The sequence below is a fragment of the Sinohyriopsis cumingii genome, chromosome 12 (assembly GCF_028554795.1).
Source record: "Sinohyriopsis cumingii isolate HCF-2022 chromosome 12, ASM2855479v2, whole genome shotgun sequence".
In the NCBI taxonomy this organism is placed as follows: domain Eukaryota; kingdom Metazoa; phylum Mollusca; class Bivalvia; order Unionida; family Unionidae; genus Sinohyriopsis; species Sinohyriopsis cumingii.
This window is the reverse complement of record NC_142972.1, coordinates 9,642,882-9,669,988: the sequence shown is the minus strand read 5'-3', so window position 1 is coordinate 9,669,988 and position 27,107 is coordinate 9,642,882. Positions and strand designations below refer to the sequence as shown.

The 27,107-nt window shown below is 36.0% G+C and overlaps 1 protein-coding gene across 3 annotated transcripts in view; it reads right to left on the bottom strand.

Annotated features, from left to right (window-relative positions):
• Nucleotides 1-27,107, bottom strand: part of LOC149785989 (synapse-associated protein 1-like) — a 193,325-nt gene that overhangs the window by 85,306 nt on the left and 80,912 nt on the right. For all 3 annotated transcript variants that reach the window (XM_089976257.1, XM_089976256.1, XM_089976258.1), the window contains exon 7: nucleotides 484-660. In XM_089976257.1, coding sequence (XP_089832383.1) covers nucleotides 484-660 — 177 coding nt within the window. The remainder of the gene's footprint in view (nucleotides 1-483; nucleotides 661-27,107) is intronic.

The window sequence follows — 27,107 nt, the reverse complement described above, 5'->3', positions numbered from 1 at the left end:
TGTATCACATGATTTACCCAAGGGCAAAAAAATGTTGCATCACATGATTCATCCAAGGATAAACATGCTGTACTATACGATTCACCCCTGGGCAAACACGTTGCATCACACAATTTACCCCAGGGCAACCATGTTGCCTCTATTAGTAACCTCTTAAGAGATGTAGGAGGTTGCACTGCTGCTATTTTGTATCCCTGAACCAGCTGGAGGAACGTCTTCCATGAAAATTTTAATCTGGTAAACCCAACTGCCATCTTGTTCTGAATTTTATAATAAAAAATCTTAAATATAATAGCTGGAATACAAATATTACAAGTTTCTGTTTATAGAAAATGGGTTGGCGGTGATAACTGTATAGGTAATAATGCATCCATTTCCAAAATAATTACTGAATGCTTTACTAGATTTGATATATACAGATCAGTCAGCCAAGGTCATTGTGTACCAAAAGAATTCAAACCTCATGATAAAATTCTCTCTCACCTTCTTCTTTTTGTTGTTCCTTATCTTCCATTCCAAGCATTTCCATCTCTTTACGGAAGTCCACATCATTAAATTCATTTGCTTGAAATGTGTCACTCACAAACTCATTCTCATGAGGACTCTCAGCTTGCAATTCCTCCTCATGCTCCTTCCTGATTGGTTGAGGGGAAGACTTCTCTAAAAAAAAAAAAAGAAATTTGATTGGTCAAAATGGTATGTGCAAACTAGATTAGTCTCTGCAATACAAATGGAAATATAACTGTATAGAGGACGCTGATTTTGAGGTGGAGGCCATCTTGGAGCCATTCTGTGTTTCTGACTGAATCCTCCAAACTTCAAAAGTTGCAGGAGGTCGACTATTGTCCTGAATATTGAATATTAGGCTACAAGAATATCCAGGAATTCAAAATGAGCCATTTCTTCCTTTTAAGTGTGGAGTATTCCAACCTTCTCTGATATTCTTCTGTGACAACACGATTTTTGAATAGTTGCTATGGTGGACATTAAGTGAATGTCAGATTGGCAACATTTACATTTAGGACCTAGTATAACCTCTTTTGGTGATACGAATATTGAATTTTTTTTGTCAACAGTTGATTCACTTAAGGAGAATAATACCCTGCAAAAGATCTTCTTGGTTGGATTTGTGTGATGACAAAAAAAACTGAAGCAAATTTGTATTAAATGCTAGAAATCTAGTCAGAAATTGGAATAGGGAGAATGAATGAAGGAATGAATCACATATCCTCACCAACAAAAATAACTCATTACATGCTGTTGATAGCAAAACGTTTCTTCAAAGACATAAAATATAATGGATAAAAATCTATACAATAAACAAGAGATTCTTGAATAAACCGGTGCTCTACTGCTCAAAAACAATTTCAAGAAATTCAAGACAAGTCCCATTTTTCCTTTTAACTGTGGAGTGTTGAAACCATCTCTGATATTCTTCAGTGGCAACAAGAGTTTCAAATTAGCTGCTGGAGAACATAATGGATATCAGATTGGCACCGTTTTCATTTAGGACCATAGCTGACATTGGCAGAAGGCTTTTGATGAAAATCCCTTTTCAATATGACCATCCATTCTGGGGGAGTACTGAAAGCAAAATTTCTAGATGGCATGTCAGATTGGCACCATTTTCATTTAGGACTAACGAGGTATCATTATAAAACTTTTAGTGAAAACCCAATGATGACATGTCTTTCCATTCTGAAGGAGTAACAATAACAATACATACTGATAATATGGGAGATGGTAATTCAAATAATAAATGGTACAAGACCTTTGGTACGTACTGCTAAAATGGGAGATGGTAATTCAAATACTATCCAATACAGTACTTTTGGTACGTATTGCTGAAACGGGAGATGGTAATAATAATACTATTCGATATAGTACCTTTGGTACATACTGCTAAAATGGGAGATGGTAATTCAAATACTATCCAATACAGTACTTTTGGTACGTATTGCTGAAACGGGAGATGGTAATAATAATACTATTCGATATAGTACCTTTGGTACATACTGCTAAAATGGGAGATGGTAATTCAAATACTATCCGATACAGTACCTTTGGTACATACTGCTAAAATGGGAGATGGTAATAATAATACTATTCGATATAGTACCTTTGGTACATACTGCTAAAATGGGAGATGGTAATTCAAATACTATCCGATACAGTACCTTTGGTACGTACTGCTAAAATGGGAGATGGTAATTGTAATACTATCTGATACAGTACCTTTGGTATGTACTGCTAAAATGGGAGATGGTAATCTGATATGGGGCCTCTGTTATATACTTGAAGATGGTAATCCATATATGGTCACTCACTGCATGCTGGGGGTGGGGGAATCATCCAACAACCTTCCATATGTACTAACTTGTAAGTCCTGGCCAACTGCAAACTGCACAGACCAAGATATGTCATTGCATAATGCAGTGGCAGATCTTGGTTGTTGCTGTTTGTTAGGGTAATCAGTAAAACAGATAACAAAGACCCTGATCTGCTGGTGCATTATGCAATGTCAGATCAGGGTCTACGCATTTTGTTATGGGTACTCGGTAAAACAAATAGCAAAGATCCTGATCTGCTGGTGCATTATGCAATGTCAGATCAGGGTCTACACATTTTGTTAGGGAAATCAGTAAAACAGATAACAAAGACCCTGATCTGCTGGTGCATTATGCAATGTCAGATCAGGGTCTATGCATTTTGTTATGGGTAATCAGTAAAACAGATAACAAAGACCCTGATCTGCTGGTGCATTATGCAATGTCAGATCAGGGTCTATGCATTTTGTCATGGGTATTCAGTAAAACAAATAACAAAGACCCTGATCTGCTGTTGCATTATGCAATGTCAGATCAGGGTCTATGCAGTTTGTTAGGGTAATCAGTAAAACAGAAAACAAAGTCCCTGATCTGCTGGTGCATTATGCAATGTGAGATCAGGGTCTATACAGTTTGTAGTTGGGCCAAACTTGAAAGTGTGTATATGCAGTAAGTTTCTTCATAATCCCTTTGTGTTCAGGATGGACTTGTAAAATTATACAGCAGATGGGTAAATAAGACTGTGAGAGGTATAAAATGTTCCCACCGATTATCATCACTGCCCAAAAAGTAATAATAATAATTCATTATCTGAGGCAATACAGCATGGATAGTTGTGAAGGTGAAAGAACATGAAGAAAATGTATGAAGATCAAAACAATCAGAACTTAATGTCACTAGAAACTGTACCAGTAGCCAATTTGCATCTGTTGCTACTAATTGTTCACAAATCACTTTAGCATAAAGCAGTAAATTAACCTGATAAAATGACCTTTATTTATTACTGATATATTCATTATTCCATCTTGTGACTAAACAGTAATGTTAATACATAAATTCTCTAACATAGCTATGGCATTTTGGTACAAACTGGTACGTGTTCTGTCCATCTATATCTTGGATCAAACTTCTGGCATCTAAATTCATAACCGGGGAAAATCAGATAGTGTTTTATCATCAAATATATTCCAGTTAATTGTTACCATACATAAAAAATAAGTGCAATTTATCTTCACTTTTTCCTGTGCCAAAAACTCACTGGTTTATTGGCTGTATGCCTACTGTAGTGCAAAAAGAATATCTATACTGAACCCAGCAAGATTTTTGTCCACATCTTTTAATATAGCATACTTGACTTCACACTTGGTAAAGGCTTTGTGGTCCATGTTTTTTTATATAGCATACTTGACTTCATATTTGGTAAAGGCTATATGGTTCATGTTTTTTAATATAGCATACTTGACTTCATACTTGGTAAAGGCTTTGTGGTCGATATTTTTTATATAGCATACTTGACTTCATACTTGGTAAAGGCTATGTGGTTCATGTTTTTTTATATAGCATACTTGACTTCACACTTGGTAAAGGCTTTGTGGTCCATGTTGTTTTATACAGCATACTTGACTTCATACTTGGTAAAGGCTTTGTGGTTCATGTTGTTTTATACAGCATACTTGACTTCATACTTGGTAAAGGCTTTGTGGTTCATGTTGTTTTATACAGCATACTTGACTTCATACTTGGTAAAGGCTTTGTGGTCTATGTTTTTTTATATAGCATACTTGACTTCATACTTGGTAAAGGCTTTGTGGTCGATATTTTTTTATACAGCATACTTGACTTCATACTTGGTAAAGGCTTTGTGGTCCATATTTTTTATATAGCATACTTGACTTCATACTTGGTAAAGGCTTTGTGGTCCATGTTTTTTATATAGCATACTTGACTTCACACTTGGTAAAGGCTCTGTGGTCCATGATTTTATATAGCATACTTGACTTCACACTTGGTAAAGGCTTAGTGGTCCATGTTTTTTATATAGCATACTTGACTTCACACTTGGTAAAGGCTTTGTGGTCCATGTTTTTTTATATAGCATACTTGACTCCACACTTAGTAAAGGCTTTGTGGTCCATGTTTTTTTTATATAGCATACTTGACTTCACACTTGGTAAAGGCTTTGTGGTTCATGTCTTTTTATATAGCATACTTGACTTCACACTTGGTAAAGGCTTTGTGGTCCATATTTTTTTATACAGCATACTTGACTTCATACATGGTAATGGCTTTGTGATCCATATTTTTTTATATAGCATACTTGACTTCATACTTGGTAAAGGCTTTGTGATCCATATTTTTTATATAGCATACTTGACTTCATACTTGGTAAAGGCTTTGTGGTCCATGTTTTTTTATATAGCATACTTGACTTCATACTTGGTAAAGGCTTTGTGGTCCATGTTTTTTTATATAGCATACTTGACTTCATACTTGGTAAAGGCTTTGTGATCCATATTTTTTATATAGCATACTTGACTTCATACTTGGTAAAGGCTTTGTGATCCATATTTTTTTATATAGCATACTTGACTTCATACTTGGTAAAGGCTTTGTGATCCATATTTTTTATATAGCATACTTGACTTCATACTTGGTAATGGCTTTGTGGTCCATGTTTTTTATATAGCATACTTGACTTCATACTTGGTAAAGGCTTTGTGGTCCATGTTTTTTATATAGCATACTTGACTTCATACTTGGTAAAGGCTTTGTGATCCATATTTTTTATATAGCATACTTGACTTCATACTTGGTAAAGGCTTTGTGGTCCATGTTTTTTTTATATAGCATATTTGACTTCATACTTGGTAAAGGCTTTGTGGTTCATTTTGTGAAGCAGCATGACAAAGCAAATTACCACCAAATAAAGTGTATGCACTGCTTACCAAGGTACCATCATTGTCAATTATAATAAATGTGAAGATACTAATTAATCAAATATAGGTCACAGACTCCTAATTTTTAGGTAATGATGTGATGCTGATAAGACACTGATCTTTAAGGAACTTCATCAATAGAGTCAAATAATATGAGGATTAATGTTCAACTAAGTCTGTTTAGATTTCAAAAGACCCTAGGTGGCAAAGTGACCTAAGGAGCTCACCTTTACGGATCACTCCTATCACACCTGTTTGCATGAGCTCAAGTCTTGACTCAACCAATGTGGATATATGAGAAAGCTTGCCGTTAGGTTCCCGTGGGTAGTTGATTCTTCCCAGGGTCATCCCAGACTCTTCCTCCACCTAATATACTGGCTGTCATGTATAGCCAGCCTATCATGTACTAAATATGGTGTTAAACCCCAAAATTCATAATTTGCTGTTTAGATTTTGAAGTCATTTTGTACCAGTTTATAGATGATTATGGCAATCACTGTGGGATGTGTGTGTGTGTGCATGAGTGTATAAATTATCTGTGATCAAACTTGGTACCATGTGTGTGTGTGTGTGTGTGTGCATGTGAATGTGCAAGAGTGCATGTGTGTGTGTGTGTGTGTGACTTATCTTGGATCAAACTATATAACTTATCCTTGATTAAACTTGGTACCAAAATTCATAAGCCTGAGAAAAACCAGATATTCCTGGATTAGCTACTATGACTTATTTAGTTATTAAGTTCCCTTAACACATCAGTGCAAGCTATCTTCATGACTTTATCAGAAAGACAATGCAGATTTAAAAGAATGCCTCTTGTATTTCTTGAAAAATATCTGGTCAGTACACAATACCTGTAGTTAGTTCTTCTGTACTAAATTCAGTACATGCAACTAATCACATTTGATTAACAACTCCAGGGTTCATTTTGTGAGTCTGCAAGACAAAGTGAATAACTAGGAAGTTAAAGTGTGTGCAGTGGATAAAAAGGTCCCATTGTTGTTACTCACTAACAATGTGAAAATCTAAATGCTTCAGAAAAGATGGCTTTTTTTAGGTAATGATGCTATACTTATAGAGAGGTGTTTACCTCTCAGAAACCTTTACGGCTGGAGCGAAAGACTGTCTTAAAATTAATGTTCACCAAGGTCTCTTTTTACACTCTACATTATGAAAAATACTGACTAGAATCTCTGCATACTAGTGCTAAGTCTGTGCATATTGGTGCTATATCTGCATACTGGTGCTATATTGGCATATTGGTGCTGTGTCTGCATTTGGTTGGTATATCTGTGCATTTTGCAATTATTTTCAGTATACTTTACCAGCAAAACATTTGTACTCATTTCTAGTATACTCAATTATACAAATGATATGGAACTTATTTTCCGTACCCTGCAATTTACACTTTGGCAAAGATGATGTGATCCATTTTGTAAGGCTGCATGAGGAACTGAATAAGTGAGAAGTAAAAAATGTGTGCACATAAACAAGGGTCCCATTGTTGTTATTCAAAATAGATACCAATGATACAAATTGTCTTCCTTTTGAGATTGAGATGTTTTCATATTTTAGCAGTACTGAATAAATATCTGAGAATCAATATTTAACAGACTTACTGCAGCACTGTCACTACTGTTTAACAAAGTATTGAGACTTACTGCAGCATAATGTCACAAATGTTTAACAAAGTATTCAGACTTACTGCAGTGCAGTCATTACTGTTTAACAAAGTCTATTTAGACTTACTGCAGTGCTGTCATTACTGTTTAACAAAGTATTCAGACTTACTGCAGCATAATGTCATTACTGTTTAACAAAGTATTCAGACTTTGCAGCATTGTCACTACTGTTTAACAAAGTCTATTCAGATTTATTGCAGTGCGGTCACTACTGTTTAAAGCAACTCCTGCAATAACTGAATGTTTTCTACACTACTGATGATTTTCACCAAACAGCCATTTGAAACCAGCTGGCAGTACATTACAGCAAATCAATGTCCACAATTGATGTAGAAAAAACATCACCATGCCAATTTTGCAAGTGGATAAAATCAATCATTCTACTCATTCAAAGCTTCAAATTGTTTAATGTGGTAAACTGAAAACCATTCAATATTTGCAGAAACTACAGAATTCATATTTACCCAAATAGAAATTATTTGCTTAAATTATGAAGAATGCAGAAATTGATAATATGGAAAACACAGTGGCTTAATCTCATGGCATGCATAAAAACCAGTGTATGATTTATAAGGTTTCAAGTCCCTTTACAGGAGAAAGATAATGGGCAGATAATAACAGATGTTAAACACAGTTTTATTTACATCTGGCTATAACTCAATCAATACAGCCATTACTGAGGTACCACATTTCCCGAATACAGAATGCACACTAAAGCAAGACGTATAATCAGATCACAAAACGTGAAGGCAGATCAGGGGTAATACTGTTTGCTTTCAATTGTAAGTAGATAATGGGTAATATAGACCCTGATCTACTGGCACATTATGGGATGACAGATCTTGTCCTACACTGTTTGCCATACCTACTAAATTATTATTTAACATAGTAAATGGAATAATCTACACATGAAACAGCATTCATCCTTTGGGACTTTTTGGTCTAATGTTGCTTTGTCTGGATTGACTAAGGATTAATGATATAGTGATATGCATCAGGTACACTCAATATTTTTGTGACAGGATACAATATACAGTATTGCCCAAAGGTCAAATTGATGGAAACTTCATGAACCACCAACCTTAAGGATATATTCTTCTCCATAATTACACATGTAACCACCAACCTTACGGATATATTCTTCTCCTTAATTACACATGTAACCACCAACTTTAAGGATATATTCTTCTCCTTAATTACACATGTAACCACCAACCTTAAGGATATATTCTTCTCCTTAATTACACATGTAACCACCAAGCTTAAGGATATATTCTTCTCCTTAATTACACATGTAACCACCAACTTTAAGGATATATTCTTCTCCTTAATTACACATGTAACCACCAACCTTAAGGATATATTCTTCTCCTTAATTACACATGTAACCACCAACCTTAAGGATATATTCTTCTCCTTAATTACACATGTAACCACCAACCTTAAGGATATATTCTTCTCCTTAATTACACATGTAACCACCAACCTTAAGGATATATTCTTCTCCTTAATTACACATGTAACCACCAACCTTAAGGATATATTCTTCTCCTTAATTACACATGTAACCACCAACCTTAAGGATATATTCTTCTCCTTAATTACACATGTAACTTTTTAATAGCTGTGCTTCAGTATCGCTTTATTTAACTAACTGTATCTTTACAATATATTTATCTATGTACAACACGCACCAAACATTGGTGACCCAAACCACCATCACATAATGTACCAGCAAACCTTGATCTATGTTGGTCTCCTGAAATCATAACAAGAACTGATACAGAAGACACCAATCTGTTGGTGTATAAGGACATGCAAGATACAAGTCTATACTGGTCTCCTGAAATGATAACAAGAACCAACACAGAAGACACTGATTGGATGGTGTATAAGACCATGCAAGATACAAGTCTATACTGGTCTCCTGAAATCATAAAAAGAACCAGCACAGAAGACACTTATTGGATGGTGTATAAGACCATGCAAGATACAAGTCTATACTGGTCTCTTGAAATCATAAAAAGAACCAACACAGAAGACACTGATTGGATGGTGTATAAGACCATGCAAGATACAAGTCTATACTGGTCTCCTGAAATGATAACAAGAACCAACACAGAAGACACTGATTGGATGGTGTATAAGACCATGCAAGATACAAGTCTATACTGGTCTCCTGAAATCATAAAAAGAACCAGCACAGAAGACACTTATTGGATGGTGTATAAGACCATGCAAGATACAAGTCTATACTGGTCTCTTGAAATCATAAAAAGAACCAACACAGAAGACACTGATTGGATGGTGTATAAGACCATGCAAGATACAAGTCTATACTGGTCTCCTGAAATGATAACAAGAACCAACACAGAAGACACTGATTGGATGGTGTATAAGACCATGCAAGATACAAGTCTATACTGGTCTCCTGAAATCATAAAAAGAACCAGCACAGAAGACACTGATTGGATGGTGTATAAGACCATGCAAGATACAAGTCTATACTGGTCTCCTGAAATCATAAAAAGAACCAGCACAGAAGACACTGATTGGATGGTGTATAAGACCATGCAAGATACAAGTCTATACTGGTCTCCTGAAATCATAAAAAGAACCAGCACAGAAGACACTGATTGGATGGTGTATAAGACCATGCAAGATACAAGTCTATACTGGTCTCCTGAAATCATAAAAAGAACCAGCACAGAAGACACTGATTGGATGGTGTATAAGACCATGCAAGATACAAGTCTATACTGGTCTCCTGAAATCATAAAAAGAACCAGCACAGAAGACACTGATTGGATGGTGTATAAGACCATGCAAGATACAAGTCTATACTGGTCTCCTGAAATCATAAAAAGAACCAGCACAGAAGACACTGATTGGATGGTGTATAAGACCATGCAAGATACAAGTCTATACTGGTCTCCTGAAATCATAAAAAGAACCAGCACAGAAGACACTGATTGGATGGTGTATAAGACCATGCAAGATACAAGTCTATACTGGTCTCTTGAAATCATAAAAAGAACCAGCACAGAAGACACTGATTGGATGGTGTATAAGACCATGCAAGATACAAGTCTATACTGGTCTCTTGAAATCATAAAAAGAACCAGCACAGAAGACACTGATTGGATGGTGTATAAGACCATGCAAGATACAAGTCTATACTGGTCTCTTGAAATCATAAAAAGAACCAGCACAGAAGACACTGATTGGATGGTGTATAAGACCATGCAAGATACAAGTCTATACTGGTCTCCTGAAATCATAAAAAGAACCAGCACAGAAGACACTGACTGAATGGTGTATAAGACCATACAAGCTACAAGTCTATACTGGTCTCCTGAAATCATAACAAGAACCAACACAGAAGACACTTATTGGATGGTGTATAAGACCATGCAAGATACAAGTCTATACTGGTCTCCTGAAATCATAACAAGAACCAACACAGAAGACACTGATTGGATGGTGTATAAGACCATGCAAGATACAAGTCTATACTGGTCTCCTGAAATCATAACAAGAACCAGCACAGAAGACACTGATTGGATGGTGTATAAGACCATGCAAGATACAAGTCTACACTGGTCTCCTGAAATCATAAAAAGAACCAGCACAGAAGACACTGATTGGATGGTGTATAAGACCATGCAAGATACAAGTCTACACTGGTCTCCTGAAATCATAAAAAGAACCAACACAGAAGACACTGATTGGATGGTGTATAAGACCATGCAAGATACAAGTCTATACTGGTCTCCTGAAATCATAAAAAGAACCAGCACAGAAGACACTGATTGGATGGTGTATAAGACCATGCAAGATACAAGTCTATACTGGTCTCCTGAAATCATAAAAAGAACCAACACAGAAGATACTGATTGGATGGTGTATAAGACCATGCAAGATACAAGTCTATACTGGTCTCCTGAAATCATAAAAAGAACCAGCACAGAAGACACTGATTTATTGGGGTTTTTTGATTGATGATCCACATCCACACTCTTAAGAACATAAAGAAAACCAACATTGTAGAATCTGATCTGTCAGTGTATAGGACCATGGAAGATCTAGGTCTATAAGTTTAGAGCTCGGCATTTGGTATAAAATGCTCAAAGAAAACACTTGTAGCATTTTGGAAGCTTTCAGCAAATTTAACTTGTTTAACCAATCTCGGGCAAACCTGTATGGATGACAAATATAGAAAACAATAATTATGGTAATTATTCAAACAATTCACTTGCACTGTAACCATATTTTTATTTTGCTGGCTTTTAAAATAAACTTGTGATGTCCTGAATGTAAAAAAAATACACTTGTAAAGTTCTTTCCTAAAGATGGAGAACATGTCCTTTTGAAGCAAGGGCCTAACTTTGAACCAAAAAATTGTTCGAGTTTTGCTTATGTCCAAGCCCACAGGTAGGAGTTTTGTTTATGTTCAAGTACACGGACAGGAGTTTTGTTTATGTCCAAGTCCACAGACATGAGTTTTGTTTATCTCCAAGTCCACAGACAGGAGTTTTGTTTATGTCAAGCATGAACACTTGGGCAAATCACAGACTAGTTAATTATAGATAGATACTGAATCGATTCAGGATCTGTACATAAGCAAACAGTTAAAGAATGGACATAAATATTTCTGTAATAGCCTTTACTCAGTCCATCTGTTTTTATTTCAAGGGAATAAAAACTCTGGACTTATGTTTAGTCATCAATAACTGTCAGAAGCAATGGGTATAACATTTAGACTTGTCCAGTGCAATGGGTATACCATTTAGACTTGTCCAGTGCAATAGGTATACCATTTAGACTTGTCCAGTTCAATGGGTATACTATTTAGACTTGTCCAGTGCAATGGGTATACCATTTAGACTTGTCCAGTGCAATGGGTATACCATTTAGACTTGTTCAATGCAATGGGTATAACATTTAGACTTGTCCAGTGCAATGGGTATAACATTTAGACTTGTCCAGTCCAACAAAAAAGATCCTGATCTGCAATAATGCAATGGAGATTTTTTCTTTCTTCTGATTATACTCATAACAAACTGCATACACTAATTCTAACTATAAATAATGTAAAAACAGATCTGGGTCTGTGCTGTCTGCAGGCAGACTAAACTTATAAATCAGTATATATATATATGGTATTCCTAATAACAGTGCTCAGATGCGGGAGGTCGTGGGTTCAATCCCCGGTTGTTTCATACCAAAGACTTACAAAAGTGGTACTAACAGTTGCCTCGCTTGGCACTCAGCATTAAGAGGTTAGTGTCAGGACTGGTTGGTCTGGGTGTCAGGATAACGTGACTGGGTGGGACATGATGCTACATGTCTGCAGCATGATGCCCAGTGCTATACATCACTATAAACTGTCACACTGCAGACATCGTAGCAATATGACTGAAAAATTGTTAAAGCTACATTAAAAATCCAAATCACACACACTTTAATAACAGTGGAAATCTAGTTGTATCAATTCCCTCAAAATTGTAATCTTCTATTTGTTCTAAGAATTCACAGCACTGATGGCTTGGGAATCTCCACAAACGATCACTGATAATAAAGAGTTACGCTAAAGTACCATTTTCAATATTAGAACTAGGTGTGTTAAGTCAGATGCTATGAAACAATGAAAATATTCACTTTGCTGGATGATGCATTTCCATGTAAGAAACAGTCATAGGCAACCATGTTGGACAGACAGACAGACAATAAGAAATCTTCAAAGTCTTCCTTGATACAAAATTCACATATTTACTGTATTGCTTGCAATTTGTAATTGACATTTTATTAATTATTTTTGGGTGTGCAATAAATAATAGAAAATTAATTATATTTTTAGCTCCATCTAAAGTACTAAAATTTGAAACTTTTAAATCAACTCTGTAGAAAAAAGTAATTTAATACTTATTATTATTAAAGACTGATATAAGCCCATATTCCATGTTTGATTAATATCAGATCAGAAATATGACTAAGTGTTGTAACAAGGAATTGGTGACAGATGGATAACCCATATTGCATGATGGATGCAGAGTCACGCATAAGCTTGGTATTGCAGCAAGGTGAGCTTCAACTGATTCCATGCCAACTTCAAGCAGTTATCTGTACCTGAAACTACAGCTTGACTAGGTTTGACAAACAGAATGCATATACTGACTTAGGGCCTTGAAACTACAGCTTGACTAGGTCTGACAAACAGAATGCATACATTGACTTATAGCCTTGAAAGTACAGCTTGACTAGGTCTGACAAACAGAATGCATACATTGACTACTTAGGGCCTTGAAACTACAGCTTGACTAAGTTGGACAAACATAATGCATACATTGACTTAAGGTCTTGAAACTACAGCTTGACTAGGTCTGACAAACAGAATGCATACATTGACTTATGGCCTTGAAAGTACAGTTTGACTAGGTTTGACAAACAGAATGCATACATTGACTACTTAGGGCCTTGAAACTACAGCTTGACTAAGTTGGACAAACATAATGCATACATTGACTTAAGGCCTTGAAACTACAGCTTGACTAGGCTGACAAACAGAATGCATACATTGACTACTTAGGGCCTTAAAACTACAGCTTGACTAAGTTGGACAAACATAATGCATACATTGACTTAGGGCCTTGAAACTACAGCTTGACTAAGTTGGACAAACAATGCATACATTGACTTAGGGCCTTGAAACTACAGCTGGACTAGGTTTGACAAACATAATGCATACATTGACTACTTAGGGCCTTAAAACTACAGCTTGACTAGGTCTGACAAACATAATGCATACATTGACTACTTAGGGCCTTGAAACTACAGCTTGACTAGGTCTGACAAACATAATGCATACATTGACTTAGGACCTTGAAACTACAGCTTTACAAGGTTTGACAAACAGAATGCGTACATTGACTTAGGGAATTGAAACTACAGCTTGACTAAGTTGGACAAACAATGCATACATTGACTTAGGGCCTTGAAACTACAGCTTGACTAGGTTGGACAAACAGAATGCATACATTGACTACTTAGGGCCTTGAAACTACAGCTTGACTAGGTTTGGGTGGCGCTCACCAGATAATATGTACTTTTGAGAGAGTGACGTATGTAAGGTGAAGTAGTTCGCATTTAAAACATGCACAGTGGAGAGAATGTTTGCATACCTCTATGCTACATTAATGTAATGTGGATGATATTTCTTTTGGATATTGTACTTTTGGAAATTTTACATGATTTAAGCACACTGTTAACTAAAATGACTGCTCCCTTGTGTTAAAAAATCAGTCTGAATTAGTCTAAAGTACACTATACATAGCAGCTATTAAAATAGGGAAAATGAATTTTGCCAGACTAGACAATACCAGCTTCTGAAAGTGCAATGAATGAATTACCAAATATATAAAATGTAAAAAAAGTTATCGGCTCTTTTTTATACAATTGACCTCTGAAGTTCAGGAAGTGAAAATGACCAAGTAGAGCTAGCACTTTTTTGAAAGGTGCACATTTGAAGTAAGGCCAAGCTGTATACTCTATAACCCATAGTACACCCATGAATCATACACCAAAATAAAGGGAATTAAAGGTTCTTTGCATTATACCTAAGATATACAAGGTCTTTTTTAAATAGCCAGTATAACCAGTGAGGAAAGCCGGGGACATTCTTTTTCTTTAAATTCCTAACCCTATGCAAAATGCGAAACTGTATAGCGCCACCTTAAAGAAAATAAAAAAATGTTTGCAATTATTTTTTTTTATTTTCATATAATTATGTATGATGTTCTGAATAAAATGGTACATTCATATTGCATTTAAGCATGAAAATAAGCTAATTATGATCATTTTTCTCTTGCTTACATAATTTGCCATGAGGTATGTTTGTGTGAGTAGTGACCTTAATTATGGGGAAATTAGAAGACATGGAATATAGGAATAGAGTCAACTTAAATTTAAAACTGTTGCAATAAGTGACAGAAACATATGGTGAAAATGTTTCTTTTCATTTATTTGCAATGAAATAAAAAAATAAATGATGAGAAAGTGAATTCGCTTCTTCCATATTAAACAATAGGCAAATATATTAAACTTTGACCTTTGACCTTTATGAAGCTGATGAGTTACCTCCCTTTTCTAATTGTAAAATTCATTGTTGATATCTCAGAAATAATTCTGGCTAGTTTCATGTTCCTATCATTCAGCATAACATTGGTTGCTATGTTTACAAAATGTAATGTGCATTCTTAAAATAGCTCACTTTTATCATGGGGGGGGGTAGGCTGGACTTGTTAGAGACTCTGACACTCATAAATACTGTTCTGTGGGGAAAAAGGCAGGAGAATTATTCATAAGGATTGTTTTGATGCTTGCGACTTAAATGTTTCAGCCATATAAACATAATTAAATCATAAAAAAATAATACCTACATCTTCTTTATGGTGGCGCTCACCAGATAATATGTACTTTTGAGAGAGTGACGTATGTAAGGTGAAGTAGTTCGCATTTAAAACATGCACAGTGGAGAGAATGTTTGCATACCTCTATGCTACATTAATGTAATGTGGATGATATTTCTTTTGGATATTGTACTTTTGGAAATTTTACATGATTTAAGCACACTGCTAACTAAAATGACTGCTCCCTTGTGTTAAAAAATCAGTCTGAATTAGTCTAAAGTACACTATACATAGCAGCTTTTAAATTGGGAAAATGAATTTTGCCAGACTAGACAATACCAGCTTCTGAAAGTGCAATGAATGAATTACCAAATATATAAAATGTAAAAAAAGTTATCGGCTCTTTTTTATACAATTGACCTCTGAAGTTCAGGAAGTGAAAATGACCAAGTAGAGCTAGCACTTTTTTGAAAGGTGCACGTTTGAAGTAAGGCCAAGCTGTATACTCTATAACCCATAGTACACCCATCAATCATACACCAAAATAAAGGGAATTAAAGGTTCTTTGCATTATACCTAAGATATACAAGGTCTTTTTTAAATAGCCAGTATAACCAGTGAGGAAAGCCGGGGACATTCTTTTTCTTTAAATTCCAAACCCTATGCAAAATGCGAAACTGTATAGCGCCACCTTGACAAACAATGCATACATTGACTTAGGGCCTTGAAACTACAGCTTGACTAGGTTGGACAAACAGAATGCATACACTGACTTAGGGCCTTGAAACTACAGCTTGACTAGGTTTGACAAACAGAATGCATACATTGACTTAGGGCCTTGAAACTACAGCTTGACAAGGTTTGACAAACAGAATGCATACAATGACTTAGTCAAGCTGTAATTTCAAGGCCCTAAGTTGGACAAACAGAATGCATACATTGACTTAGGGCCTTGAAACTACAGCTTGACGAGGTTTGACAAACAGAATGCATACATTGACTTAGGGCCTTGAAACTACAGCTTGACTAGGTTGGACAAACAGAATGCATACACTGACTTAGGGCCTTGAAACTACAGCTTGACTAGGTTTGACAAACAGAATGCATACATTGACTTAGGGCCTTGAAACTACAGCTTGACAAGGTTTGACAAACAGAATGCATACAATGACTTAGGGCCTTGAAATTACAGCTTGACTAAGTTGGACAAACAGAATGCATACATTGACTTAGGGCCTTGAAACTACAGCTTGACTAGGTTTGACAAACAGAATGCATACATTGACTTAGGGCCTTGAAACTACAGCTTGACGAGGTTTGACAAACAGAATGCATACATTGACTTAGGGCCTTGAAACTACAGCTTGACGAGGTTTGACAAACAGAATGCATACATTGACTTAGGGCCTTGAAACTACAGCTTGACGAGGTTTGACAAACAGAATGCATACATTGACTAGGTTGGACAAACAGAATGCATACATTGACTTAGGGCCTTGAAACTACAGCTTGACGAGGTTTGACAAACAGAATGCATACATTGACTAGGTTGGACAAACAGAATGCATACATTGACTTAGGGCCTTGAAACTACAGCTTGACGAGGTTTGACAAACAGAATGCATACATTGACTAGGTTGAACAAACAGAATGCATACATTGACTTAGGGCCTTGAAACTACAGCTTGACTAGGTTGGACAAACAGAATGCATACACTGACTTAGGGCCTTGAAACTACAGCTTGACTAGGTTTGACAAACAGAATGCATACATTGACTTAGGGCCTTGAAACTACAGCTTGACAAGGTTTGACAAACAGAATGCATACAATGACTTAGGGCCTTGAAATTACAGCTTGACTAAGTTGGACAAACAGAATGCATACATTGACTTAGGGCCTTGAAACTACAGCTTGACTAGGTTTGACAAACAGAATGCATACATTGACTTAGGGCCTTGAAACTACAGCTTGACGAGGTTTGACAAACAGAATGCATACATTGACTTAGGGCCTTGAAACTACAGCTTGACGAGGTTTGACAAACAGAATGCATACATTGACTTAGGGCCTTGAAACTACAGCTTGACGAGGTTTGACAAACAGAATGCATACATTGACTAGGTTGGACAAACAGAATGCATACATTGACTTAGGGCCTTGAAACTACAGCTTGACGAGGTTTGACAAACAGAATGCATACATTGACTAGGTTGGACAAACAGAATGCATACATTGACTTAGGGCCTTGAAACTACAGCTTGACGAGGTTTGACAAACAGAATGCATACATTGACTAGGTTGAACAAACAGAATGCATACATTGACTTAGGGCCTTTGTGAAGTACATGTAATTAACTGAGCAATCCCAAACATACTTGGACCTCTTGTTTGAATTCTTCTAATGGCTTGACCAGAAAATCAACTAATCACTTCTACAATGATTTGGTCAGGTCATACAGATCCTTTCAGAGAGGTCAAGTTGTTCCTGATCAGTGAGGAGAAAACCCACTGCTGTTTTATCTTTGCAACTGGACAGAAGAATTCTGATAAAAACCTATAGCCAACATTTCTTCCTTGCCAACAGAATTACAGTATGAAAAGCATAAAGGGTTATTATGTATGAAGCCTGAGACCACACCAGGCAGAAGGTTCATTGATTTTTGCTGGACCTAATCTTAATACACATACCATTCAGTTTATCATCTTTACACTACTGGTTACTTAGCGATAACTCCTTATTTGGAATTCAATATTGCTGCATTCCCTTTCATTCCCATACAAGAATGACACTAATCTGATGGGTAGCCATGCTTGATAAATCAAACACCATATTGTTTACTATAATTTTGGCACATATTTGCCAAGGTTATCTTTGTTTTATAACAAGTCCATTCCCTACATTTCTACAAATTTATTAGGCTGGACCTTTTTCTTATCAAATATCCCATGTGAAATTTATCCAAGCTAGCTTTTACTTCAAGCCTTTAAAACCTGGGAATTTCTAGGACAATAAAGTTTTTCAAAGCTTGGAAAAGCGGAGGGAGACATTTCAAACTTTGGCAATCTAGAAATAGCTTGGATAACAAGGATTTTAAGACTCCAGGCTTTCGTCATAAACTAATGTAGTTGAATATCTTGAAAAAGCTGTGAGAGATTTTCCCCCTCAATAACTGCACAAGAAAGAAAAAGTGGGATAAGCTGCGATGTCTTAAAAGTTTCTGATGTTAAGTTTATCCAAGATTCAATAACTTTCACGGTAAAGCCAGGAAATGCATGTATTTATGATTATATACATGTATCAAGAATTTAATAAACAGTTCAGATATAATTATTTATCTGAGTTTGAATGAATAAAATCAGACTGGTGGATGTCTTTCACTCTTTCGGTTTGTTATGACTATGCACTAAGGTCACTGCTAATTGACAAAGATACAAATTTATTTTTAAACATCATAACAGTTCACAGTTACTATTTATGTACTGCAAATACAGTGTACATGCATTGGATTTTAGGGTGTTACTGTTTATGTAATGTAAATACAGTGTACATGAATTGGATTTTAGGTGTTACTGTTTATGTACTGTAAATACAGTGTACATGAATTGGATTTTAGGTGTTACTGTTTATGTAATGTAAATATATTCTACATACATTGGATGTTTTGGTCATACTTCCCACATATCTACAATACTTATACTTTATCAAACTGTACTAGTTATAGGCCAAGCTGGGACAAGCTAGGAAACCCTTGAATTTTATGGAAAAATTTAGTATAGTTCAAGGACAGACAAGGTCAAACCTGAAGAAAAAAACTTTCATTAGTTCAAGGTCAAGCTGGAAAAAACTGGGTAAAGCTTGGACAATTTCAAAGTCAAGATGAGATAAGCTAGTAAAAACATGGACTGGGTCAGGGGTGCACAACACACTGCCTGTAGGTCACATGTGGTCCACAAATACTTTCTGTGCAGGCCTTAGCCACATGTGGTCCACAAATACATTCTGTGCAGGCCTTGGCCACATGTGGTCCACAAATACATTCTGCGCATGCCTTGGCCACATGTGGTCCACAAATACATTCTGTGCAGGCATTGGCCACATGTAGTCCACAAATACATTCTGTGCACGCCTTGGCCACATGTGGTTCACAAATACATTCTGTGCAGGCCTTGGCCACATGTGGTCCACAAATACATTCTGTGCAGGCCTTGGTCACATGTGGTCCACAAATACATTTTGTGCAGGCCTTGGGTTACATCCTTACTTTATGCATATAGATACAGATAAAAATGTTTTGAGTGCAGCCCACTTAGTACCAGTCAATGCTGAATCAGGGTTGTGCACCCCTGGACTAGTTAAAAGTCAAGCTGGGATAAACTGGAAAAAGCTTGGACTGTTTTAAGTTCATGCTGGGAAAAGACTAGTTCAAGGTCAAGTTGGGATAAACTGGGAAAAGACTAGTTCAAGGTCAAGAGCAAACATGTTTGGGAAAACTCAAATTTCAAGATCAAGCTGTGATAAGTGGAGAATTTTTTGTGGGTGAATTTCATGGTACACTGTCACAAGGGTCTTTATGTCAACTCTGCTTTAATACCATGACTGCAGAGTCATCTCTTTTGCATGACCATCACTGATAACAGTCATCTCTTTTGCAAGACCATGAGTGATGACAGTCATCTCTTTTACAAGACCATCACTGTTGAAGTCATCTCTTTTGCAAAGACCATCACTGATAACAGTCATCTCTTTTGCAAGACAATCACTGTTGAAGTCATCTCTTTTACAAGACCATCACTGATAACAGTCATCTTTTTTGCAAGACCATCACTGATGTCAGTCATTTCTTCAGCAAGACCATCACTGATGACAGTCATCTCTTTTGCAAGACGTTTTCCCGGGTTCTTCCTCCACCATTAATAATGGCCGCCATGTATAGCCTATCATGTGCTGAAAAATGGCGTTGTCCCTCAACAACAACAACTTTTGCAAGACCATCACTGTTGAGAGTCATTGCTTTGGCAAGACCATCATTTGCAGTAGAGTAAAGCCCCTGTCCCTTGCATGTCCTCACTTGCAGCATGGTTCAACCATAACTAGAACACCTTTTGATGAAGTACAAAATTACAATAAAGGAGATATAAATATATGTCCGTAGATTCTCAATTATGGATAGTGTTGACTCCAATCATCTGGCCCATGATGCACAATGTATTAGGGTAGTAACTGTCTAGTCTTATTAATTTCAAATCCAAACTGTACACCCTGACATGACAGCACTTTATGAGATAACAGATACAAGTCTACACTTCTTGCATCCAGATACAACTTCAATGTGGGGCCCCCGAGTGGCCGAGTGGTCTAAAGTGCTCTCCGTTATGAATCACTGCCATCTCACCTCTGTCTGCGTGGGTTCGAGTCTCGGATTTGGCTAATGTGGGTATGTGAGAAAGCTTGCCAGTAGCTTCTCGTGGGTCGGTGGTTCTTTCTGGGGATTTCCTGGGTTCTTCCTCCACCATTAATACTGGCTGCCATGTATAGCCTATCGTGTGCTGAAAAATGGCATTAAACCCTACAACAACAACAACAACTTCAATGTGGATTAATAGGGTAATGAGTCCTGCACAATTATTATCTATCGAATGTCTTTTATTTCTGTACTAATCAATAACTAGAATTATTATCTACCAACAGTCTTTTATTTCTGTACTATCAATAATTTCAACAAGAAACACTACTAGGGTTTACTTTTATTCTGTAATGATTGTTGTATCCTTAATTAGAATTTGGATTATAAAAAATTATTTAAAACAATGTTCCTGAATAAAAGATTTTCTGCAGCATTATACTTTTGGCCTCACATCAATAACAAAAGTAAGCAATATAAATGAATATCCTGCTAAATGGGTGGTGTGTGTGTGAGAGAGAGAAACGTATATCTTATCCTCTGCAAAAATTAAGCAACTTTGAAATCCATTATTTCAAATCTTAATTTTGGAAGTAAATGTGAAAGTTTAAAGTTAAGTTATTTTCATTACAATTACATTTCAATGGTAGTGAAAAATGTCAGTTAAACTAAGAATTTTGTATTTCTGTAAACAAAAGCAGGGTGAGATCTGTAGGGTTCAAGGATGGTACTAAATTCCAAAGACTACATGCACCAGAAACAGAAACAACCATATGCTATGTTGGACCACATCCCACTCAAACATTTTACTGACCACTTGGTTACAGCCCTTTGTTATTACCCTAAAATATCAAAAGCGAGCATGGGGTAGCCTTCAATGGAGTTCATGGCCAGGTCATAGTGGCAGATGCAGGGTCACTCCAGGGGCAGGATGTTTTCTTTTTTTTTGAAAGCTTGCTCACTCCCCTACTTGAACAGATAAAAAGCTTCCACGATTTCCTTCAGCGATTTCTTTCAGCGGGACTCAAGACACCATTTCTACAAATATCTGCTGTTTTCTTTGTGACATGACATCTCACACAGAATTTTTTGTTATGATTCCTGCAATTTTTACTAAATAAATTGATATTTTCTACATGAAATAAATTATACTGAAGCCATTTGATTTATACTGCTATATTTGCTTTTTTCTCTCATTTGTTGAGGCACGTAGAAGAGTAAAATGATCATTACAACTGTTCCTATAAAAGTATTCCCTTGAAACTTGTACATACAATAGCCTATTCAACCAAAGCTAACTCAAATGCCCTTCAACAAAGATGACTTTATTATTGCTGGTTTTTAAAACTTCAGTGCTGTATTTTTTTTATAACTTGTAGGACCTTGTTAGAAATTGTGTTTTTTTTAAATTAAAAAAACACCTAAGAATTAAAAATAACAGTATTTACTTCACCTTGAAAAATGGAGTTAAATGATCCATTACCACTGTTCCTATAAACTGATTCTAATTTGTGGCATATATTTGTAAAAAAAAAATTAAGGTGTTTCTTTTAAATAATAAGCTAGAGTTCTAATTATATTTGTTTAAATATTATAGATTCAAATAAAGACAATGAGAACACAACAACAGCATCCAAAATAATGCCTAATGTCTATTTCATCTTGTAATAAGTAAAGTTTAGAACATGAAAAAAGTATTAAAAAATTCACTGCTAAAAAAAGATGTAATGAAAAATCTAGTTCTAGCATATATGAAGGTTTTTTTTATGCAGTTCTGTGAATAAGAAGATTTTTCAGAAGAAACAATTCTGATAATTGACTGCAGCTGAATGTCCAAATTTCTTCACTAGTCAATAGACATTGATAATGATTTGAAAAATAAATTTAATCCACTATGAAATTATTTTCCTATGGTTGTATCATGACAATAAAGAAAGAAGGAAATAAAGTTTGATGATGATTTACAGCTGATATTTTTTGTACCTATGTACACAAAACACTGCAGAACATAAACCATAAATTCTGTACCTATATAAACAAAACACTGCAGAACATAAACCATACATTCTGTACCTATACACACAAAAAAACTAAAGAACACAAACCATAAATTCTGTACCTATATGCACAAAACACTGCAGAGCATAAACCGTAAATGGCTCACATTATTGCATAAAATACTGTAAGAAATCTATTTCAATCAGTTACAAGCTCTAGCTAATTTAAGGCACAAAATAAAACAAACCTTTGCTTGTTCAAAGTAAATAATGAATATATATTTCATCTTGTGGGTCAAAAACTCCAGTATTTTCATTTTTGATTTTGCCACTCATGAAAATGTCAAGTTTTAAGCCAAATGATAAAATGTTATTCACTCATTGCAAGCAAAAATCCTCAATATATCACTGACTTTGACAAATTTGTTTTAGACAAAACTTAAGAAAACAAAATAATTTTAGACATCCATATGCCAAACAGATCACCTTAGAATTTAATCAGCAGGTCATTATTAAAAATTGACACTTAAATCTTTTTGTTTTCCATCAAACATTTTCTTTTACTAAATTCCTCAAACATTAATGTGGAGTTTCTATAATAAAGAGGCTTATTGAACTAAAGTGTAAGGTCAAGATTATTAAAAATCAATTTTACAGTCAATATTCAGTGAATTTTGGCCACATGTTTTTCTACTTCGTTTATTCATCAATTTCACTAATGACCTTGACATCTGACCCCTTGAACTCAAATTCAATAGACTTTCTTCTTAACCCAAATACAAGCCATCCACATGGTTTGGTCCAGTTCTGTGACTTATAGCCATCCACATGGTTTGGTCCAGTTCTGTGATTCATAAATAATGTTATTGTGCAGAAACCAGATTCTTTCTTTTGGGCTCAGTGCCCTTAAAACTTTGATCCCCAAATTAATAGGCTTGTTTCTAACCAATCCACCCACAAAGTTTGGTTACTGTAGCCGGTGTAGTTACTTTGCAGAAAGCATTCTTCTTCTTTCAGTCACAGTGACCTTGATCAATAACCTTTACCCTAAAATCAATGGATTTCTTCTGTACCATAACTGAAAACCATTCACAAAGCTTGCTCCATGTCTGGGTTGCAGAATTCATATTACTGTGTGGAAACCATTTTCTGTCTTCAGACACAGTGACTTTGACCTTTGACCATAAAATCAATAGGCTTCTTCCTTAGTTCCAGTGTAAACCATACTGGCAGTTCAATCCAGTAAATGAAGCGAATGCTATGGCATGGAAATGACTGTTCTGTTTCAAGTCTGTGAACTTGACCTTGGACTCCAAAATCAACAGGCTTCTTTTTTGCCAAAATTCAGTAACTCAAGATGGTGAACACAAGTTATTGTGCAGACACAAAATTGAAAAACAGTTGGGCATACATCCTAACAGTCCATGCCTCACATGGGCATATAAAAAGCAAATTTATTAAAATAGGTACAGTGCCAGTACACTAATTGGTCCAATCAGCTATTATTGCATGGTTGTAGTTGGCAAAAAAAATTTTAGCATTTTTTTTCTCAGATTTTCCCTTGAGATTTTCTAACAAGTGGAGAATGTCACATTCAATAGACTGCCTAAACAGAAAATAAAACCCTTTTGGCCTTTGTGTAGGATTAGACAGCAAACAGGTGTGAATTGAAAATTTTGAAACCTTGCAAAATATTAGCATGTGACTACAGATAACTGTTCAGTGCAAATTTAGTGTTATAAAGGTCAAAATGAGACACATAAAATCTGTGGTATATCCCAGAGAAATACTGATTTAGGTTCCACTATTAAAGGCATATTTCCACATGAACTGAAAAAAATTGTAAAGTTGGGTCTATTTTCTGTACTGCCAATCAATAAGACTGCATGTTACTGGGAATACACTTAACTTTGCTATCATTGAGAATTGTTATAACAATAATAATAATAATAATAATAATAATGAGGACTTTGTATAGCGCCTAATCTTTAGAAGCTCTAAGCGCTTTACAACATTAGACAACACCTATAAGATAAGAAACATAATAATATTATTACAAAAACAAACAACATGAAATTAGAAAAACATAAAAAAATAAAAAACATGCTGGGAATCTTTCAGGTAGGAAACATTATTAGGTCTTTAAGTTTGTTCTTGCAGTCGAAATAAGTGAGTTTTGAGGGCCTTCTTGAATGTGATCACCATGTCTTTGTGTCTAAGTTCAGTGGGCAATTCATTCCACGTCGCTGGGCCCTGGTATGCAAAAGAACGCTGTCCATATGACTTTGTTTTCATAGTGGGAATAATTAGTATATGACTGTCAGAAGAGGAGCATAAGTATCTTGCTGGTGTGTATACATGGGTGAGGTGAGATAGGTTATGTTGGACTAGAGTCCAACAGTGAAATGTAGCACAGAGAACAAATTTTGTGTTTGATTCTGGATCGAATGGATAGCCAGTGTAGGGTACAGAGCAGCATGGAGGTGTGCTCTGATCGTGGTACTCTAAGTATGATCCGAGCAGCTGTGTTTTGAACTTTTTGAAGTTTCTGGAGTAGATATTGAGATGAACCAGACAGAATTGAGTTACAATAGTCCAGTCCTGAAAGTACTAATGAACACACAAGTGTTTTAGTGGCATCAACTGAAAGATATAACTCAGGTACATACTGCCTATGCTGTCATTAATCATGGAACACTGAGCCTGACAAACCTGCCATATCATGGAACACATAGCCTGACAAACCTGCCATATCATGGAACACAGAACCTGACAAACCTGCCATATCATGGAACACATAGCCTGGCAAACCTGCCATATCATGGAATGCAGAGCCTGACAAACCTGCCATATCATGGAACACATAGCCTGGCAAACCTGCCATATCATGGAACACAGAGCCTGACAAACCTGCCATATCATGGAACACAAAGCCTGACAAAGCTGCCATATCATGGAACACATAGCCTGACAAACCTGCCATATCATGGAACACTGAGCCTGACAAACTTGCCATATCATGGAACACATAGCCTGGCAAACCTGCCATACGATGGAATGCAGAACCTGACAAACCTGCCATATCATGGAACACAGAGCCTGACAAAGCTGCCATATCATGGAACACATAGCCTGACAAACCTGCCATGTCATGGAACACACAGCCTGAAAAACCTGCCATATCAAGGGCATGTTTTTGAATATTCAAAGGTGTTGTTTTCATTATCTCTTCTGGGGTAAAAGGTCCCATTATCTTTTGTAGGGTTGAAAAAGTACAGGCTGGAATCATTAACTTTCAATGGCAAGATGCTCAAAATAATCTGGCCAGATTAAGCATTGAAATTCCAATCTTACTTGTAAAATCTTACTTGTAAGCATAACAGATATCCACTTTATGGTACAGCACTAGGTATCAAATTTAAATTTGCAATAGAATCCTGCACATTCAATATGCATTTGCTCAATAACTCTGAATGAAGAAATTGCTATAAATGATTACACTGATAAAACGAGAGAGAGAGAGAGAGAGAGAGAGAGAGAGAGAGATATTTTACATGATGGCCTTCTACACTTCAAATTTAAGCATTCAAAAATGGGACAGGTCCAATTACATAACTGATATACAAAATTGGACTTGAACCTATCAAATAACACAGTATAATGACCTGTACCATATATCAAACAACACAATGACCTGTACCATATATCAGATAACAATATCACTATATTTTGCCTGGGCTGTACCATATATCAGAAAACACTACCACTATACCCCCCCAATGAAATATGGTATCACATACCCAATGCTGCAAGTCACCACACAACAGAAGATAAAACTATATTCCACTAATAAACACATAGTTTACGAAGAACAGGGAACAGAGGGGTATTATCATATTGTATTATGGGTATTATCATATTGTATCATATTGTAACATGATACATATATTATTTTGACTCGAACAGCAATACACCCACCTAGTAAGTACAGTAAACATGCTACAATTTGATCTGCACAAAGGGAGTGTAACGTCCTTGACAAATCCTTATCATGTGAAGCTAAATTTGTAAAGCCAACCAGTGCTCAATTATTTAGGTCAGACTGTACTCAACAATCCCTAGGAGATCTTGAACTGGTTAATGAATGTTGTTGTTGTTGTAGGCTTTAACGCCATTTTTCAGCACACAATAGGTTATACATGGCAGCCAGTAATAATGGTGGAGGAAGAACCCGGGAAAACCCCGGAAAGAACCACCAACCCACGAGAAGCTACTGCAAGCTTTCTCACATACCCACATTGGCTGAATCCGAGACTCGAACCCACGCAGACAGAGGTGAGATGGCAGTGATCCATA